Source organism: Oncorhynchus clarkii, chromosome 20, assembly GCF_045791955.1.
Source record: "Oncorhynchus clarkii lewisi isolate Uvic-CL-2024 chromosome 20, UVic_Ocla_1.0, whole genome shotgun sequence".
In the NCBI taxonomy this organism is placed as follows: Eukaryota; Metazoa; Chordata; class Actinopteri; order Salmoniformes; family Salmonidae; genus Oncorhynchus; species Oncorhynchus clarkii.
The window spans coordinates 46,120,171-46,137,643 of NC_092166.1; the positions used below are offsets into that span (position 1 = coordinate 46,120,171).

At 43.2% G+C, this 17,473-nt stretch overlaps 1 protein-coding gene across 1 annotated transcript in view; it reads left to right on the forward strand.

Annotated features, from left to right (window-relative positions):
* The window catches only part of LOC139377456 (rhomboid-related protein 1-like), a 59,651-nt gene extending 49,268 nt beyond the window's left edge, over window positions 1–10,383 (forward strand). Inside the window, exons 6-8 of the mRNA XM_071120486.1 lie at window positions 60–160; window positions 5,062–5,122; window positions 7,010–10,383. Of these exons, the coding sequence (XP_070976587.1) occupies window positions 60–160; window positions 5,062–5,122; window positions 7,010–7,281 (434 nt within the window). The 3' untranslated portion in view covers window positions 7,282–10,383. The remainder of the gene's footprint in view (window positions 1–59; window positions 161–5,061; window positions 5,123–7,009) is intronic.
* Window positions 10,384–17,473: the final 7,090 nt, after the last annotated feature.

The window sequence follows — 17,473 nt, forward strand, 5'->3', positions numbered from 1 at the left end:
CTGCCTCCTTCTCTCCCTCCCCTCTTTCTCTCTCCATCTCTCTCTCTCTCTCTCTTCAGGGTCCTTGACGGTGTCCATCACAGACATGCGTGCTCCAGTGGTGGGGGGCTCCGGTGGGGTCTATGCTCTGTGCTCGGCGCATCTGGCCAACGTCGTCATGGTAACTGCCGTCATTATTGCCCCCGTTGTTACGCTTGATAACAGTATCAATGGAGACAAAATGTCAGAGCCATCCCCTTGGAGAGCGCTCCTCCACACAACATCCTCCTGTTTTTACGTGTTTAGATAGACCGCTGTGCTTGCCGTCATCCTGAAGCTCTGCGGGGGTGAGTGGGATCTTCAATGGAACCGATGAGTTTTAATAAGTGTTCCATGCCACAAGTGCAGATAGAGAGGGGGTACCTATCACAGGGGGTTGATGGCACCTTAACTGGGGAGCACGGGCTCGCTGTAATAGCTGGAGTGGAATGGTATAAAACACATGGTTTCCATTCCGTTTGCGCCGTTTCAGCCATAATAATGCGCTGTGCTCCCCATCCTGTGGTCCCTATCAATATGATGAGATAAGGACTTTTTATAACTGACTAAGAAGTGCTTTTTTGGATAAGCACCATTAAATATTCCAGAATTGTCAGAATGGCCCTCTGCAGTGGGTGCATAGACTATTGACTTGACCTGAATACACCTTATCTACTCTCCACTCCTTTTCCAGCAAAGGATGTTTTTATTCCACCCTTAATCTGTTATTCATTGTTTTCCTTTGTAATGTATTCTTATTTCCTCTCTATTTAGAGCCAAATCCGATGCATATGGGAATATTAAAGTCAATCTGTTCCTCACTACTCTCTGGATGACTGCTCTGCCAAATGTCCCTGCAACAGAAAATATCAAATGTGTGATCACAGTGTTTGTGTGTGTGTGTGTGAACGTCAGGATCAGTGGGACAGGATGTGTGATGTCTCATCACATTCTGTCAGAGGACTCAAGGCTGTGTAAGAGCTGATGAATCACTCTTAAGTAGAGTAGGCCTTTTACTACGGGCAAAAGACACGCCAACAAAAGTCTAACTCAAAATGCATCAGCAGCCCCAGAGCAAAGAGTTTAAACTTTGGTCCCTGCTCCCGGCAACTAACCCACTGGTCACACAATAGTTGACTCATTATTACGTCTTGTACTCTTGATTATTATAATTTTTTTTCTGATGTTTTCAAAATGAAAATGAGTTTTGACTCGTTTGTGTCTCAGGTCTTTTTACCCCAGTAGACCTCATCTGTCTGAAGGCTTGTATCATTGGTTATGTGGATGAGACGATTAAACTGAGGTTTTGACTCACTGCTGTCAAGGCCATCAAAATTATCTAGGTAATTTCCTGTTAAATCGTCCAAATGCCTCTTCATTAAAGTTCAGACTGAACAAGAAGTCTGCACCTCCCCAGCATTTACTTTTTATGTATGTTGCTCTTATATTTTATAGAAAACTTTTTTCATCTACTCATCCAAAGTTAAGTGAGAAAAACGTTCAATTTTATTCACCCCATTGTGGGTGTGTGTGCCCCCAAATGGAAAAAAAATACTATAGTAAACTGGTCTAAATACTGCAGCATTGCTTTATTTATATACTAGTGTTTACTGTAGTGTTTTTGCGGACATGACTGTAGTATACTATAGAATTCACTGTGAAGTTTTTGCAGACAGGCAGTGCTTGACTTGGGCCGGAACTCTCCAGAGCGCCTTACCGGCATACCGGCTCCACTATAAAGTACCCTATCACCGGCCCAGATTCACACATGGAGGCAAAAAAGGTTGCTCAAAGGCGGGATCTGCATTGACTAGCAATGGAGAGTGGGCATTCATTTTCTGATTCCGCTTTGCCGCTAGTCTGTGAATCTGTGTGATAGTAGGCTGTTCGATTGAAAATGCACCAAAATGAATGTGCATAATGCGCTGTTCCAAGTTGTGAAATGAGGGTTTGTAAGGTCATGGAAATTAGCTTAATAATTTTTGTTAATGTAATTCATGAAGGCACACTTTTAAAGATTTACAATCACTTACAAATCAACATGTCAGCCATTATCAGAATGACCTGTGCGTGCGTGCGTGCGGAAACAGGTTCTCTGGAGTGATGAATCACGCTTCACCATCTGCCAGTCCGACAGACGAATCTGGGTTTGGCAGATGCCAGGAGAATGCTACCTGCCCCAGTGCATAGTGCCAACTGTAAAGTTTGGTGGATGAGAAATAATGGTCTGGGGCTGTTTTTCCTGGTTCAGGCTAGGCCACTTAGTTCCAGTGACGGGAAATCTTAACGCTACAGCGTACAATGACATTCTAGATGATTCTGTGCTTCCAACTTTGTGGCAACAGTTGTCCATACAGAGGTCCATACAGAAATGGTTTGTCGAGATCAGTGAGTTAGAACTTGCCTGGACTGCACAGAGCCCTGACCTCAACCCCATCGAACACCTTTGGGATGAATTGGAAGGCCTAATCGCCCAACATCAGTGCCCGATCTCACTAGTGCTCTTGTGGCTGAATGGAAGCAAGTCCTCGCAGCAATTTTAATTGTATTTATTTATTTAAACTTTACTTAACTAGGCAAGTCAGTTAAGAACAAATTCCTATTTACAATGACGGCCTACACTGGCCAAACCCTAACCAGGACGACGCTGAGCAAACTGTGCACTGCCCTATGGGACCCCACGGCTGGTTGTGGTACAGCCCGGGATCGATCCAGGACCTGTAGTGACACCTCTTGCACTGCAATGCAGTGCTTTAGACCGCTGTGCCACTCGGGAGCCTAAATGCATGTTCCAACATCTATTGGAAAGCCTTTCCAGAAGGGTGGAGGCTGTTATAGCAGCAAAGGGGGAACCAACTGCATATTAATGCCTATGATTTTGTAGTGAGATGTAAGACAAGACGGTGTCCACATACTTTTGGTAATGTAGTGTACCTCACTTTGAAGTAGCCAACCTTATTCATTTAATCCCTGATTCATTGAATGAGGGAATAATTTTACAAAGAAAACAAAATAATCTTATGTCGCAATATTTTATATGGCAACCATACTCCATTCCATAAAAAATCTGCCGTTTCCAGCTACAATAGTCATTTACAACATTAACCATGTCTACACTGTATTTCTGATCGATTTGATGTTATTTTAATGGACAAAAAAATTTGCTTTTCTTTCAAAAACAAGGACCTTTCTAAGAGACCCCACACTTTTGAACGGTGGTGTATTTTTCGTTATGTGTCGGAACCCAGTAAGACTAGCAGTCGCCATTGGCGTCGGCTAATGGGGATCCTAATCAATCAAATAATACATCAAAAAACACCTGCTGACTAGGGTTAGCTAAAATTTCCCAGCTACCAGACGACGTTAGTTACTGTTAAATTAGGGGAACACCTCGACCGGAACATAAAACACACATGTTCGTAGCAGGCCACCCATTGAGTTGGGTCAACAGTTCTGAGCAATGCAACGGACCAGACAACACCTAAGCAAAAGTATAACATGTTTATTACAATTGTAACACCTAAACTTTAGACACGGATTCTAGGCCCATTAAAGGGTAACAGTACAGAGGCAGATATAAAGAACAAGCTAAGTTCATTAAAGCTTGGAGGATTAGGTTTGCTTGTTTGACAGATAACACACATTAACAAGAGTACACCAAAATGACTTCTTAGATTTGTTACTTCCACTAGTATTCCCACAATTGAGGGATACTACAGTGTGTAGTATATGCTTTTCCAGTATACTACAAAAATCTATAGCAAGCACTACACGATCGAGGGATACTACAGTGTGGAGTATAGGATTCTACAGTTTGCTACAGAATTCTATAGTAGGTACTATAGAATTATATAGTAAACTGTAGTATTTGTTGTGGGGGTGTGTGCGTGCATTATCATTAAATTATGTTTGTGTGCAATTCTCTAACTTAAATCATTCTGCGTTTGTGTATATGTCGCTCATGTTTTTATGTTTGTGGTGCTCATCAGATTCCTCTCCCTGAAGACGGAGCTCACACAAGTACAGTTACTGTGCGTTCCCGAGATGTCTCCGACTCTAAAAGCTAGTGATGGAAGTTTGCTCGTGTATGAATGTGGAATACAAGTCTTTCAATGAGAGCGTATAGAAATAATGTCGAACTGTCTTTACCTATAGTGTAAAAAAAAAAAAAAAAATCTTGAGCGACAAGCTAAAGACAATAATAGGATGAAATTATTAGCGAGATTAGCGTTGCTCATAAGAATGAAGGCATCTAAAAACAGACACTTCTTTTCGGAGCGGACAGAAAAGTATTCAGCTTTCAGAATATTGTACTACAAGCACCCTATTATCCTTTTGTCTCTGTGGAGGTACAGCTTCAATCAAATCCCTAAGCTTGGTGTTGAGACAGTCAAAATGGAGGATAAACTTCTCTCCGCCGAGAGCACAGTCATGTAAAACAAACCCTACTTCAGTAAGGAAAACACTCATCCTTTATGTGTGATATTATTGCACTTTTATGAGGCCCTGCCGTCCCACAGGCATATCAATCATATGAGCAGAGTCATGTTTATAGGACTCCACTTTATTGACTTTCTTTAGTATCTTTAATCTTGCCTGCCTGGCTTCCTCTGCATGGAGAAAAACACTGCTGCTCCCTCCGGTTCTCCCAGGACCCAGAGGACGTGAAGAGGGATGTGATTGGTGCAATTCTTCATCCTGTGGAATAAATACGTTATTGTGAGGCAAAAGGATTTAGTTTTATCCCAGGAGGAACACGTGCTTTTTATTGGGCCGTTCTCATCCTCTGTTAAGGTATCTTAACCCTGATTAATAGATCGTTAGCGAGGTGAAACAGCCAAATGGAGACCAGCCAGGTGTATAATTATTTCTCTGTCTAGTAGGCCTATTCTCATCCTGCCTGTATTGAAATGGATTTCTGATCGCTCTGTGGTCTACACACATTCCTTAATGCAGAGATGGTGGAGATACTGTGTAAGCTGTAAATATGCAGGTCTTTGGAACTGACTGTGTTTGACTTCCCTCTTTCGCTCTGTGTTGCAGAACTGGGCCGGCATGCGTTGTCCATACAAGCTCCTCCGCATGATTCTGGCGCTGGTGTGCAGTAAGTTTCATGCTATATCCATATATCCATTCCATAGCCACACTATATTCATTCTGGAGAGCCATTGGTGTTATGGTCATAGCTGCATCCAGACATAATTGGTGTGCGCATAACACCCCTTAACTTTAAGCCTTCCTCATGTCCACACAACTGCTGACAGTATAATTTAATTGCGAGGTAATTATAACTTGAGTGGGATTTATTGGCCTCCTGAAATGGAGATATTGTTCTAGTGCAGTCGTTAATTGGGAGGAATGAGGGGTCCTCGGGTTACATGTTGGTTATGTTGTATTTTGTTCAGATGATATTACTCGTGCTGTATGGCAGTGACTTTTCCCCACATGGGGCCCCCCACATGGGGGCCACTACGACTTTCGTTACTGTTCTATATGTCCCCTCAATCTGTCCCTCGTCTGATTCTAACCTCAACCTAGCCTATCCTTAGCCAGAACCCTATCCGTTAACATAGCCTTAGCCTTATCATAGCCCTATCCTTAGCCAGAACCCTATCCGTTAACATAGCCTTAGCCTTATCATAGCCCTATCCTTAGCCAGAACCCTATCCGTTAACATAGCCTTAGCCGTATCATAGCTCTATCCTTAGCCAGAACCCTATCCGTTAACATAGCCTTATCCTTATCATAGCCCTATCCTTAGCCAGAACCCTATCCGTTAACATAGCCTTAGCCTTATCATAGCCCTATCCATAGCCAGAACCCTATCCGTTAATATAGCCTTAGCCTTATCATAGCCCTATCCTTAGCCAGAACCCTATCCGTTAACATAGCCTTAGCCTTATCATAGCCCTATCCATAGCCAGAACCCTATCCGTTAATATAGCCTTAGCCTTATCATAGCCCTATCCTTAGCCAGAACCCTATCCGTTAACATAGCCTTAGCCTTATCATAGCCCTATCCTTAGCCAGAACCCTATCCGTTAACATAGCCTTAGCCTTATCATAGCCCTATCCTTAGCCAGAACCCTATCCGTTAACATAGCCTTAGCCTTATCATAGCCCTATCCTTAGCCAGAACCCTATCCGTTAACATAGCCTTAGCCTTATCATATCCCTATCCTTAGCCAGAACCCTATCCGTTAACATAGCCTTAGCCTTATCATAGCCCTATCCATAGCCAGAACCCTATCAATTAATATAGCCCTATCCTTAGCCAGAACCCTATCCGTTAACATAGCCTTAGCCTTATCATAGCCCTATCCTTAGCCAGAACCCTATCCGTTAACATAGCCTTAGCCTTATCATAGCCCTATCCTTAGCCAGAACCCTATCCGTTAACATAGCCTTAGCCTTATCATAGCCCTATCCTTAGCCAGAACCCTATCCGTTAACATAGCCTTAGCCTTATCATAGCCCTATCCTTAGCCAGAACCCTATCCGTTAACATAGCCTTAGCCTTATCATAGCCCTATCCATAGCCAGAACCCTATCCGTTAATATAGCCTTAGCCTTATCATAGCCCTATCCTTAGCCAGAACCCTATCCGTTAATATAGCCTTAGCCTTATCATAGCCCTAGTCTTGGTCAGAAGTGTAACTCTTATGTTATCTGCACCCTGGCTTTTGCTTTCAACTGAACTGTACTCAAAACCATACATCTATCTGCCAAATCCCACATTTCAACTGATATTGATGACTTACGATACAATATACTTTATTGTCCATTTACATGGAAATTCATTTTGTGATGTCAGCACACAAATACACAAACACAATACAATATATTACATCCAGTAAGGAAAACTGGAAAGTTAGTACACAAGCCACAAATGTACATTTTCACATATCAAATCTGAATCTGAATCTCTTATGTCCCACTGTTCAGTAGCCTAATGGGGGAGGAGATAAACTTCCTCTCCTTTCCATTGCAGTGAGTTCGGAGGTGGGCCGTGCCGTGTGGCTGCGCTTCTCCCCGCCCTTGCCCTCCTCAGGGCCCCAGCCCAGCTTCATGGCCCACCTGTCGGGGGCGGTGGTAGGCATCAGCATGGGCCTGCTCATCCTGCGCAGCTATGAAGAGAGCCTGCAGAAGCAGTGCTCCTGGTGGGTCATCGTCTTCTCCTTCATCACGTTCCTTCTCTTTGCGATTTTCTGGAACATCTTCGCCTACGAGCTGCTAGGGGTGCAGCTCCCGCCTGCTCCCTGACACCAAGAAGCTCCCTCCCACTCCATTACATTGTCCCTCTTATTGTCATATGTCAAGACCCGTCCACTTTACCATATCCTTTTCCTGTCCCCTCAGCCAACCTCCCAACAACACCATTCAAAACACCATACGTTTTTTCATTTAAAACTGTACAGGGCAGGAATTATTCTTTCCATTTACTACCCATATCATCAAAAAATCATATCTGTTTTGTGGTGGGAGGGAATTTGGTAGCAACATATGCAGGTGAAACCTGTGTAGCTCTCTTCATATCCTCATTGTGGAGCAGCTATGTAAAAAGGTCATCCCTTTTGTCTTTTGTGTTGAAGCTTTACCCACCTCAAGGTTGAACCTGTCAGCGTGCCATTTTGGTTAATACCCATGCAGCTTCAGTTCTCCTGTGTTCAGAGTGGGTTCATGACCCTCTAGGTGCTTCTTACTGGACAGGTGTGCGTTCTGTCAGTATCCCTCACTGCCCCTTTTAAAGCCATGAGGCAGCAGGGCACCAGTGTTCTATTGCTCAACATGCACCTAAACACAAGATCTACACTGTGGAATAATGATAGGAATTCACAGGAATGGGTATTACATGTAACAAGGCATGCAGCTAGGAAGTATAGAGGTGGAAAAGACAAGAGAGGAGAGGGGAAGAAAAATAAATGCTGAAACTGTGACATCCTTTCTCCTCACCGTCACCACCGTGGTGCTCATGTCCGTAGCCATTGTCACTCTCCTTTTCCACCCAACCTAAAAGCTTCAACAGGTTAGCATAATCTCTACCAGTACCATATGCTAACCTGCTAAGCACCAGCATCTCATCTAGCTAATGCTATATGGTCGTAACTAAAACGCTTGCTCTGTGCATCTTGGACACACCAGCCTTCACCCTTCTGTGTTGCCATCTCCAAGAACAACCACTGCCTGATGCTGTCGGTGTGGGAACGCAAAGAGAGAGATGCACACACTGTCAATTCTCACTCTAACACACTGAACTGGGGAGGGCAACGGACATGTTATCATCCATCGCCTGACCTCTGACCCCTGTGCCCCAGCGGGCATTGGGGTCGGTCTGTCGAGGCCCAGTCTATACCTCAGTGTCTCATTCTTAGGGACTGTACACTTTTGTAAAGGAATGTAAGCATAAAAAAAAGTGTTAATAATTTATTTATGTTTTTCCTTTGATTGTGGATATTATATGTTCATAATTAAGAGTATATTTACTTGTATTTTTTCCTTGTTTGGGAAAACAAAAGAAGAAAAAGTTTCAAACGGTGCAGACTTAATGCTATGATTGTTCTTATGATTACTCTTACAATACAGCTTTGTTCCTCTGAAAATAATCAGCGAGCAGAAATCCCTGGTTACTATGACGAATGAACACCAATGACGCAGGTTACACTCGTCTTTATAAATCTTAGTGCTTTAAAGAATAAGCCATAGAAGAACCAATTCAACATAGACATGGAAAACAAAGGATGAGTAAAAACAGTCCGTGCCTGATTTCTGGTATATGCTTTGGTGAATGTTTCTGCCGTGTAGTCGTCATTATTAAGGTCAAAGCTGATCAACTATTATATATGTTATGTGGTAAATGAAAGACAGGATGACAAAGCCAAACTCTTTGTGCAAGAACATGCTTGAGAAATGCTGGACTGTTAAACATGAAATTTTTGTTGTTAAACACATCTTAACAACTTGGTTGACCGATAGAATATTCAGACACAGCATTACTGTATGATTGACAGATTCCAAATCACCCCAGTGTGGTGATGCCTGACTAGTCTTTTTTGGTTAATGAGACATTTTGGATAGAGGAACATGCCCCAAATTAGCTCATTGTCTGAACCAAGCATTTGCTAAACTTGAAATTAAATTGACTTATTATGTATTCTTTTTTTCAGTTTGTAAGCTAATTCATGTGAAAGGTTTCTTCTGACTGCTTTAGAGAAGTTTTAGTTTCCAATGTTGACAGTTGGTCTCAGACATAATCCTCAGCATACATGATTGTCACTGACAGATGATACTCGTAAACCATAGAATCCATAGGACATTAACATAGAAAAGGCAATGGGGCCTACATAGGGCTAGAAACTAAATATTGGTAAAACTGTTAATAGGAGTAGGAACCTTCCCGAAAATGAAAACTAAAGGGGATGATAAAGGCTGAAGTACAAGGTACAAGCTTCTATTTCCCCACCCTTAAAGACACACCCAGGTCTCAGTTAAGTTATTTGTCAACCGGTTGTTCTTAAATGAATGCGTGATCAATCTCAAATAAGTCTCCAATTCTGTATTCATAGACATGTTCATTTTTTCTCTCTTTTCACCATGGCGTATGAGACAGCCGTCTGAGGAATTAAGAAGTGCGTATATCTTAATTAAGCAGGCAGAGAAGAGGTCGACGGGAGTAGTTTATTACCCGTCTGCAAGCCAAATTACTTCACCTTGGGCTGCATCCAAACACAGCAGTATTAACAACACGTCTTCTACAAAAGCCCATCCAATCCCACTCTCCTTTTGGCTGAGATGCCCCTGCTTTGTCCAGACATCCGAGGATCTGGAGGGAGAGGCATAAATGCTGTGATGAAGGAGCACGTGTCAATCTACAGGCTGACATATGTGACCGTTTTAGATGGTGCCAATGTGTGTCCATGAGCGATGGCGGGAGAGGGGGAACAGAGGAGGAGGATTGGAGATGGCACCACTCATAAAACACCATTGGGGTCAAAGCAACTGTGTGTGCCTTCATATCTTGTCTTCTACCCATCACAATGCCTCGGGCGTCAGAAATGATGTATGGCTGTTACGTGGGGCTCTGTTCTACCAGGACCCGGGGCTCCACCACTGTAAACAGGATCTAGTTTTCTTTAAGTAGATGTGAAAGGCTGCATGATGCTGATTTAATTGCTGTCTTTTATGTGACATATTTGTTTTCATCTGGTGAAGAGTAGGATAGGGGCCAGCCAACCATACCATGTGACCCATTATATAAATGATGCTCTATTGATTAGAACCCCACCACCACCACCTCTTTAGTGAGTGGTCTACTGGTTCCCTCCCCCTTCACATTCACTATGTAAACAAAGCTATGCGGACACCCCTTCAAATTAGTGGATTCAGCTATTTCAGCCACATCCGTTGATGACAGGTGTATAAAATTGAGCATACAGCTAGCTATACAATCTCCATAGACAAACATTGTCTGTAGAATGGCCTTACTGAAGAGCTCAGTGACTTTCAACGTGGCACCGTCATAGGATGCCACCTTTCCAACAAGTCAGTTCCTCAAATTTCTGCCTTGCTTGAGCTGCCCTGGTCAACTGTCAGTGCTATTATTGTGAAATGGAAACATCTAGGAGAAACAACGGCTCAACCGTGAAGTGGTAGGCAACACAAGCTCACAGAAAGCCAAATGCTGAAGCGCGTAGTGCTTAAAAATCGCCTGTCCTTGGTTCCAAACTGCCTCTGGAAGCAACATCAGCACAATAACTGTTGGTCGGGAGCTTCATGAAATGGTTTTCTATGGCAGAGCAGCCGTACACAAGCCTAAGATCACCATGCGCAATGCAAAGTGTCGGCTGGAGGGGTGTAAAGCTCGCCGCCATTGGACTCTGGAGCAGTGGAAACGCATTCTCTGGAGTGATGGATCAGGCTTCACCATCTGGCAGTCCGACGGACTAATCTTTGTTTGGCCGATGCCAGGAGAAAGCTTCCTGCCCCAATACATAGTGCCAACTGTAAAGCTTGGCTGAGGAGGAATAATGGTCTAGGGCTGTTTTTTATGGTTCAGGCTAGGCTCCTTAGTTCCAGTGAAGGGAAATCTTCCATACAGACATGGTTGGTGTAGATCGGTGTGGAAGAACTTGACTGGCCTGCACAGAGCCCTGACCTCAACCCCACCAAATACTTTTGGGATGAATTGGAACACTGACTGGGAGCCAGGCCTAATCGCCCAACATCAGTGCCCGACCTCACTAATGCTCTTTTGGCTGAATGGAAGCAAGTCCTCGCAGCAATGTTACAATAATCTTGTGGAAAGCCTTCCCAGAAGAGTGGAGGCTGTTATAGCAGCAAAGAGGAGACCAACTCCATATTAATGCCCATGATATAGAATGAGATGTTCAACAAGCAGGTGTCCACATACTTTTGGTTATGTAGTGTATTTGTCAGTGTCCATGAATAGCCTAACATTTTGAAGGAAGGAAGGATCGGTATTGAACCACATCACCATTAAAGGACGTCACTGTTAAAACCAATGATATATATAAAGCCTTGATTGCTGATGCTAATGTATGTATTGGCCAATGACAGGCTTTGAAGCCATTGGTCGGCCATATTGGCACTCCTCAGAAAAGCATTCCTCAATAAGAATTAATGGAATTCTAAATCTTCTCTAGTGTGTATATATAAATGATTGGTTAAAACAAAAAGTGGGACCAACATACCACCTTGCCATGTGCCCTCCATTTTCCTTGGATGCATCAACCCCATAGTTGACATCATTCTATGGGGCCGTTCTCAAACCCCTTTCCCTGTTCATCCTTTCTGTGTTCATGTCTAAATGCAACATAACTTTTGTAGCAAGCATATTTGAGATTTATACTGTTATTAGATACTCCAGACTCTTGTGTTTTGACACCATTGAGCTTTTTTGCACTTGTTGTAATGTGGTAAACTGACATGTCCTCGTGCCAATATGTTATAGTGCCATTTTGTTCTTTATGCTTTCATTGGTATTACCTCTTTACCCCAATTTTTTGTGCTCTTATGGATAATGCCTTGTTACAACTAGTGCGTCTACATCCTAAACTTAGCAATGGGAGAGGGGGCTTGGCTTTTGCGTTTGTGTGTGATTAAAGGCATCAGGTTATGAGGGTCACTGCACTGCGTCACTGTCCTGATCTTCATATAGTATATATATATACCTGCTCTAAGCTGATGCTTGTGAACAAGCAGGTTGCCTTCTCCCAGTACGTGTCAGTGGTGTACTACTTGAACATGGGGTACTTTAATGCTGTACTGTATGAGGCAGGCTACTGTAGCTCATTCGACAGATAAACTGTTATTTTAAATAAAAATCAAAGCAAGCAAACCAGCGCATTACTTTTTCAGTATCAACATCTAATATTAATTAATTTGAGCGCAGTGGAATCCACACATGGTTTGACCAACATACAACAATCACCAGTGCTGAATAGTTATCCAAGTTGTTTTCATCTATCTCTAGATCATTAGAATACCAGTATATATAGGTTTTGAATGCAGCATATGGTACAGTAGTTATGGATAACTGAGGCAGTTTGGTTTATGGTCATATGTGTGCTGCTGTGGTAGTTTACACTGGCTGTTCTCTTGCATTGATAAAAATGTTGCCAAGCTTAGGAGGTTAAGCCTCCAAATCCAGACCAGAAGTTGTGCCAAAACAGCGTTTACAAAAGAATTAATAAAAAATGAATAGAGAGGCTATTTTTCTCTGGGTCACAAAATGTATGTAAATATGGATAGTTTATATTAAATTCCTCATTAATTATTTAATGATGTATTGTACTTTTTAAATGTTCTGAATTGAACCCTTTTATATTGTATATATTTATGTTTTATTTTGTACTGTTCATTGTACTTGCTTTAATTTCGGAACAATACGAATAAAGAACAATACTGTGGAAATGTCTCATCTTCCCACTGCTATATTACTAGCCTCCTTGTCCTTGTACATATCATCAAGTGGGCACTGGGCACTACACATTGTGGGTACATGGGGTGAGTTAACCAAACACAGTGCCAGATGCAAAATCAATCCTGTGTAATATCAAAGATTTATTTGCAAGTTACACTATACAAATCTACTGTAGACGTAAAGACAAAATACTATATTGTCATCAAGTTGAGGTAGCCTTCTTTCATCAGTCATATTCTCCAAAGTTAAAGGCTTAACAAGGTTGTTTGTTAAAGTTAAACAGGGTTTACTTTGTCCTCTGTCTCTTAGCTGGCCTGTCATTGGTCTCTGGGTCTGTCTTATTGCTAAGGCTGCTCTCTAGATTGACGTCCTTCATCAGGGGAAGCTGCAGCTGATTGGCTACAGCCCATGCCCACAAACACAGCTCCACCCTATGGGGCGTCCATTCCTGTTCGCTGTTCACTGAGCGAGATGGAGGAGGCGGGTCAACAAACAACAGCATAGACTACAGCACAGGTTTTTCACATCCCCCTCCTGTCTCTCACACAAACAAACCAGGAGCAATGGACATGGAGCAATACTACAATGTTGCAGATAGATCATATTTTGACCAACTGAATATTTTTCCAAAAAAGTGCATTCCAGAGCACAGGTTAACACTCTAACCAAGTTGCTATCCCACCTTTGTTAAGTGTTTAACTTAAGTGTTTTACTTTTAAACTCAGACAAAACAGAGATGCTTGTTCTAGGTCCCAAGAAACAAAGAGTTCTTCTGTTGAATCTGACAATTAATATTGATGGACGTACAGTCGTCTCAAATTAAACTGTGAAGGACCTCGGCGTTACTCTGGACCCAGAACTCTCTTTTGACGAACATATCGAGATTGTTTCAAGGACAGCTTTTTTCCATCTACGTAACATTTAAAAATAACAGAAACATTCTGTCCAAAAATTATGCAGAAAAATTAATCCATGCTTTTGTCACTTCTAGGTTAGACTACTGCAATGCTCTACTTTCCGGCTACACGGATAAAGCACTAAATAAACTTCAGTTAGTGCTAAACACGGCTGATAGAATCCTGACTAGAACCAAAAAATGTGATCCTCTTACTCCAGTGCTAGACTCTCTACACTGGCTTCCTGTTAAGGCAAAGGGCTGATTTCAAGGTTTTACTGCTAACCTACAAAGCATTACATGGGCTTGCTCCTACCTATCTTTCCGATTTGGTTCTGCCGTACATACCTACACGTACGCTACGGTGTCACGTTCTGACCTTAGTTCTTTTATTATGTCTTTGTTTTAGTATGGTCAGGGCATGAGTTGGCTGGGTTGTCTATGTTCCTTTTTCTATGTTTTGGGATTTCTGTGTTTGGCCTGGTATGGTTCTCAATCAGAGGCAGCTGTTTATCGTTGTCCCTGATTGAGAACCATATTTAGGTAGCCTGGTTTCACTTTTGAGTTGTGGGTGATTATTTTCTGTGTTAGTTACCACACGAGACCGGTTTGTTTGTTGCACGTTGTTATTTTTTATTTTTTGTAGTGTTCAGTTTGTCTTATTAAAATGGACACTTACCACGCTGCAAATTGGTCCGACCTCTCTTACTCCTCATCAGAGGAAGACGACGAACGTTACGTTACAAGACGCAAGAATTAGGAGGTTAAAAGGTTAAAAGACTCCTAGAATTTCTAAGCAAACAGCTGGAGGCAGGGCTTTTTTCTATAGAGCTCCATTTTTATGGAATGGTCTGCCTACCCATGTGAGAGACGCAACCTCGGTCTCAACCTTTAGGTCTTTATTGAAGTCTCATCTCTTACGTAGGTCCTATGATTGAGTGTAGTTTGGCCCAGGAGTGTGAAGGTGAACGGAAAGGCACTGGAACAACGAACCACCCTTGCTGTCTCTGCCTGGCTGGTTCCCCTCTCTCCACTGGGATTCTCTGCCTCTAACCCTTTTACAGGGGCTGAGTCACTGGCTTACTGGTGCTCTTCCATGCCATCGCTAGGAGGGGTGTGTCACTTGAGTGGGTTGAGTCACTGACGTGATCTTCCTGTCCGGGTTGGCGTCCCCCCTTTGGATTGTGCCGTGGAGGAGATCTTTGTGGGCTATACTCTGCCTTGTCTCAGGATGGTAAGTTGGTGGTTGAAGATATCCCTCTAGTGGTGTGGGGGCTGTGCTTTGGAAAAGTGGGTGGGGTTATATCCTGCCTGTTTGGCCCTGTCTGGGGTTATTGTTGGATGGGGCCACAGTGTTTCCCGACCCCTCCTGTCTCAGCCTCCAGTATTTATGCTCCAGTATTTAAGTTTGTGTCGGGGGGCCAGGGTCAGTCTGTTATATCTCGAGTATTTCTCCTGTCTTATCCGGTGTCATGTGTGAATTTAAGTATGCTCTCTCTAATTCACTTTTTCTTTCTCTCCTTTCTCTCTCTCGGAGGACCTGATTCCTAGGACCATGCCTCAGGACCAGGTATCCTGATGACTCCTTGCTGTCCCCAGTCCTCCTGGCCGTGCTGCTGCTCCAGTTTCAACTGGAACCCTGACCTGTTCACCGGACGTGCTACCGGTTCCAGACCTGCTGTTTTCAACTCTCTAGAGACAGAAGGAGCGGTAGAAATACTCTGAATGATTGGCTTTGAAAAACTAACTGCCATTTACTCCTGAGGTGCTGACCTGTTGCACCCTTGACAACCACTGTGATAATTATTATTTTACCCTGCTGGTCATCTATGAACATTTGAACATCTTGGCCATGTTCTGTTATAATCTCCACCCAGCACAGCCAGAAGAGGACTGGCCACCCCTCATAGCCTGGTTCCTCTCTGGGTTTCTTTCTAGGTTCTGGCCTTTCTAGGGAGTTTTTCCAAGCCACCGTGCTTCTACACCTGCATTGCTTGTTTGGTGTTTTAGGCTGGGTTTCTGTACAGCACTTTGAGATATCAGCTGATGTACGAAGGGCTTTATAAATACATCTGATTGATTTGTGTGTGTGTGAAGCCATCTTGTTCAGAGTGCATAGTGTCTGGCTGTGTACTGGAAGGGCCTCAGTCCAGGGACACTTTCAACAGCTTTGTTGGCCATGAACGCTGCCTGCTCCGGAGCTCCTGGTGCCAAAACAGCTGGAACAAAACGGACTGTCAGCGATAGGCCAAATTAATGTGAACCCTAGCCAGATTTCTAATTATTAACTACAGGGTAGGGAACTCTGTCTATTAAGGCTGCAGTGTGAGCTTTGTTCAGCTTGCGAAATCTGATTGAGAGCGCCACTGAACCAACTTTGTCTAGGTTACTTTTTTCTGTTCTTGATAAGAAGAAAAATATCTGCCTTATTTGTCGGTATTAGATAGTGCCTAAAGAAGCATTTTCCACTCCAGACCCCTGCCCTGGCCCCTAGTTGCTGCTGACCTGAGGCGGTGTCTGGGCCCAGGGCTTTGAGAGAGCCGAGTTCTGTGATAGCTGCCTGTATGTCAGGGAGGAAACTGAAGGCCTTTCTGTAGCAGTTCTCCATATCTCCTCACTGTTAGTGGCCACCAGCTGCTGCAGCCACGGGCGGAACTTCCCCCTCTGCAGGGGATAAAGTGCCAAGACATTTCACAGCCAGTCAGGGAGCAGGGAGTTTAAAGAGATTCCTCTGCTCATGGAAAGTAAATAAAGCACAGCTTTATTTATCTTAGTAGGAGATATTTTCATTTCACATTATTACCTTGAATTTCAAAAACATCGAAAAAATGGCATGCACCACTTACTATTGAGTCAATAAGGCTCTGCATCTGTCTGAACTTCAGTGAGAATCCACTCCATCAGTTTCACCAGCTCTGGTTGGGTGATATTTGTAAGGACACACAGCGATGGCTGCATGCAGCTCCTCTTGATACTTGGCTGGAGACAAGTCTCAGACTCAATATCCCATGTTAACTTACATCAATCAAAAAGCATGGAAAATAGTGCTCCATTCATTGCTGTACAGGGTTACTGGTGGGCTGAAACTACCTCAGACCTGAGGAGACAGCACACACAAGGGAATGTTGTTATTTCCCAAAACTCCTGGGGGGGTGCTTTTTCCCCTGACACACACTGCGAGGACTGCCGCTATCTAAACCTTCATGCACTGGAGAACAGAAACCATAGTTGACAAGCCTCATTCTCAGTTCAGTACTCTCTGTATTGATATTCATTTTGGCCAAAAATAGCATATTCAATGGATGCCCATGAACTGAAACTGTATTGAAGAACACGAAAAATGTATTCAGCTGCAACTTCAAAGACAGTCATGATGCCGGAATAGTAAACGTTAAACAAACACTTACCATGTGTGGCTGCAACCTGGTCTCAGAGCATTTCGTATTATTCTGTATGTAAATCCGAGACACCCCATTTATGTTGCATTCGCATCATTCGCCCACCCACCCTACTTTCTTTAAGTAACCATCTGTCTTATGTATGGAGGAGAGATTTGGAAACCGTGGCGAGTAGTGCTGGCGAATTGGAGGAAATTGAGAAAAAGTTGGTGAAGCAACAGC